Source organism: Trypanosoma grayi, assembly GCF_000691245.1.
Source record: "Trypanosoma grayi strain ANR4 Tgr_1589_V1, whole genome shotgun sequence".
Taxonomy (NCBI): domain Eukaryota; phylum Euglenozoa; class Kinetoplastea; order Trypanosomatida; family Trypanosomatidae; genus Trypanosoma; species Trypanosoma grayi.
The window spans coordinates 1-2,717 of NW_008827207.1; the positions used below are offsets into that span (position 1 = coordinate 1).

Sequence of the window (2,717 nt, forward strand, 5' to 3'; positions counted from 1 at the left end):
TACAACACGCCCTTCTTCGCCAGCGTCTACAACGTCTCCGGCTACTGGCAGAAGGTGGAGGAGTATGGCGACTTCTTCTCGTACACAATGTATGCGCGCGCCCGCATCTTCGAGCGCAACCACAGCGGCGTCGTCGACCTGGCGAGCATGCAGCGGCTCATGCGGTACAACAACTTCCGCGCGGACCCGCTCTCCCGCATCCCGAACTGCACCGGCGCCGGTGTGAACAACACGTGCGACCCCGCGTTCAGCGCGATGCTCAGCATCGCCGCGCGTGGGGACCTCAACCCGCCAGGCAACGCGACGCAGTACGGCCCGCTGTTCCGCTACGTTGGCCGCCGCGACCACGGCGCGACGGACGCGAAGATCGCTACGTGGAGCGGCATGACGCGCAGCAGCGACAGTTACACCGCCTACGTTATCAACGGCCCCACGAACGACCAGCAGCCCACCTTCGAGTGGACGGAGGGAATCTTCGACCCCATGCCGCCCATCGACGGCCTGCCGAAGGTGTTCAACTTCAGCTTCGTCACGTACACAACGGTGGGGCCAGGCACGCCGTCCAACAACGACCGCAACAAGTGGATTGGCGTCGGCGTTGGCGCCGGCGCCGCGGTGCTCGTTTTCATTGCAGTCGCCATCTTGCTTGTCCGCTCACGCCGCGAGGGAAAACCGCTGAGCGAGGAGGAGAAGGCCTTGATTCAGTGACGTGGTATATATATATATATATATATACAGACATATGCGTGTGTGTAGGTGTGGGTGTGGGGCGCTCCTACACACCTCATTCTGCTTTTATTTTATGGGTGTGTTTGTCTCTGCTCTCTCTCTCTCTCTCTCACTCACTCTCTCTCATTCTCTCGTTCACTCTCACCTCTGGCCCCATCGCTGTGGGCTCCAGACGCTTCGTTTGTCGCCATATTGCAGCAGCTGGTGGTGGTTGTGCCGCTGCTGTAAAACGTCGGCCATGGCGCTGAAGCGTCGGAGCGTGTCTGTGTGTGTGTGTGTGGGAGAGGAGGGGGAAAGGGAAGGGAGGAGGGGAACAAAAAGGAGTGACAGTGATACGATGCGAACGAACGTGAAGTGATGCATGCGTGCAGGAAGACAATCGAAAGATATATATATATATATATGGGGTAGTAGTAGTTGCCAGTGGGGGAGGGGAAAAAAGTAAACAAACAGGGGGGGGGGGCAAAAAAGACAAAACAGAGAGCCACACGGTGGTCACTCGCCTGTCTCTCTGTGTGTGTGTGTGTGTGTGATGTCTTTTCATTTCTTGCATTAGTTGTTTGCTTTGCCTTTCCGCCGTCGCGCTGCGTGTCGTCCGCAACGGTGCATCCGCCTCCCTCGTTGGTGCTGTTGCTGGTACTGTTATTACTATCATTACTTTTTATGCCCCCTGCTTGCGGCCGCGGCGGCGTTTGCCCGCGGCACTCTGTTTGTGTGCTGCGGCGTTGTGTCGCTGAATGTGTGGGCGTGTGACTGCGTCTCATCTTCTTTTGTTCTCTCCCACACGCGACGAAAACAACGCGGCTGTGCCTCCTTGCAGTTGTGTGCCGCAGCAGCGAAAGCAAAAGAGGCAAGTGAAGGCGGACTGTGCGCTACGAGCGTCAATAATAAACAGAAGAGAAATCACGAAAGCCAGAGAGGTGAAAATGTTCTTTAGCCTCGATGGGCTGCTGGTGCGCGGCGAGGAGACGCCACTGCTGAGCGTCGCGGAGGGGCAGCAGCTCGTCGCGCTCTACCGCCTCCTCCACCGCCTGCACCGCTCCGGGCAGCCGCACGACAACAGCAGCCACAACGCCCCACCGCAGCTGCAGCAGCCAACACCTGCGGTGCCGTTCCCCATGTTTCTGCAGCCGGAAGGTGAGGCCGCCGCGGTGGCAGCGGCACCCGGCTGCACCGATGATGGCAGCGGCGAGGTAAGCAACAGCGGTGGCAGCAGAAGCAGCAGCAGTAGCAGCGGCACCAGCAACACGAACAGAGCGGCGAATCGTATGGAGGAGGCGCACGTACGAGCACTGGCGCCCGGCGACGCCGTCAACGCCCCACGAAGCTGCAGTGGTGCGGAGTGGTCAGGGCCAGGAACAAAAACAACGATGCAGGTGTGCACCTCGCAGCGGGAGCTGTTCTGTGTGCAGCGGGTGGTGCCATCGACGTCGGATGCCCTGTTCCTGTGTGGCGCGGCGACGCCCGCCCCGTGATGCGCGGCGCCCCCACCCGCATGCGTGTTGTGGATAGCCGAGGAGGAGACAAGGGAAGGCAGAGGGACTGCACTGCTGTCTCATGGAGTGTGTGAATGTATGTGGGAGTGCGGGGATCGATCCACACGTGTGTGTTTGTGCGGGGGGGGAGGTCAGCCCACCAGAGTCTTTTTTTTCCCCTCCTTTTGTTGTTGTTGCCTCTCTCTTTCTCTCTTTCTCTGCACCGTGGAGGAGGAAACTCACTCAGGAAAGGAAGTAAAGAAGCAGGAAAGGCGGAGGGGGGACGTACGACGCATTGAGCCACTTGCCGCTGCGTCACACATCTGTCGCCACCACTACCACTGAGTCATTCATCGGCTAGCAAAGTTTTTTTTTGTTTGTTTGTTTGGACAGGAGTAGAGAAGGCGTAGGACAATAGGCGGGGACCGATCTGCAGGCACCCCAGGAGCAACAAGCGAAGGAAGAGAAGGAAAGCGACAAGGAAGAAGAAGAAAAAAAGGATAATATATATAA

General features: G+C 58.4%; 2 protein-coding genes across 2 annotated transcripts; both read left to right on the forward strand.

The window, feature by feature from the left end:
- Positions 1–87: 87 nt before the first annotated feature.
- DQ04_15891000 (lysosomal/endosomal membrane protein p67) lies at positions 88–708 on the forward strand (the record flags this gene model as incomplete). Its single annotated transcript, XM_009317384.1, has 1 exon — positions 88–708. One exon carries the CDS (start codon positions 88–90, stop codon positions 706–708), a length of 621 nt encoding a protein of 206 aa, XP_009315659.1.
- Positions 709–1,655: 947 nt separating this feature from the next.
- DQ04_15891010 (hypothetical protein) lies at positions 1,656–2,204 on the forward strand (the record flags this gene model as incomplete). The annotated part of the gene is made up of 1 exon (XM_009317385.1): positions 1,656–2,204. The coding sequence occupies one exon, from the start codon at positions 1,656–1,658 to the stop codon at positions 2,202–2,204; it is 549 nt and encodes a 182-aa protein (XP_009315660.1).
- Between the last annotated feature and the right edge of the window lie 513 nt (positions 2,205–2,717).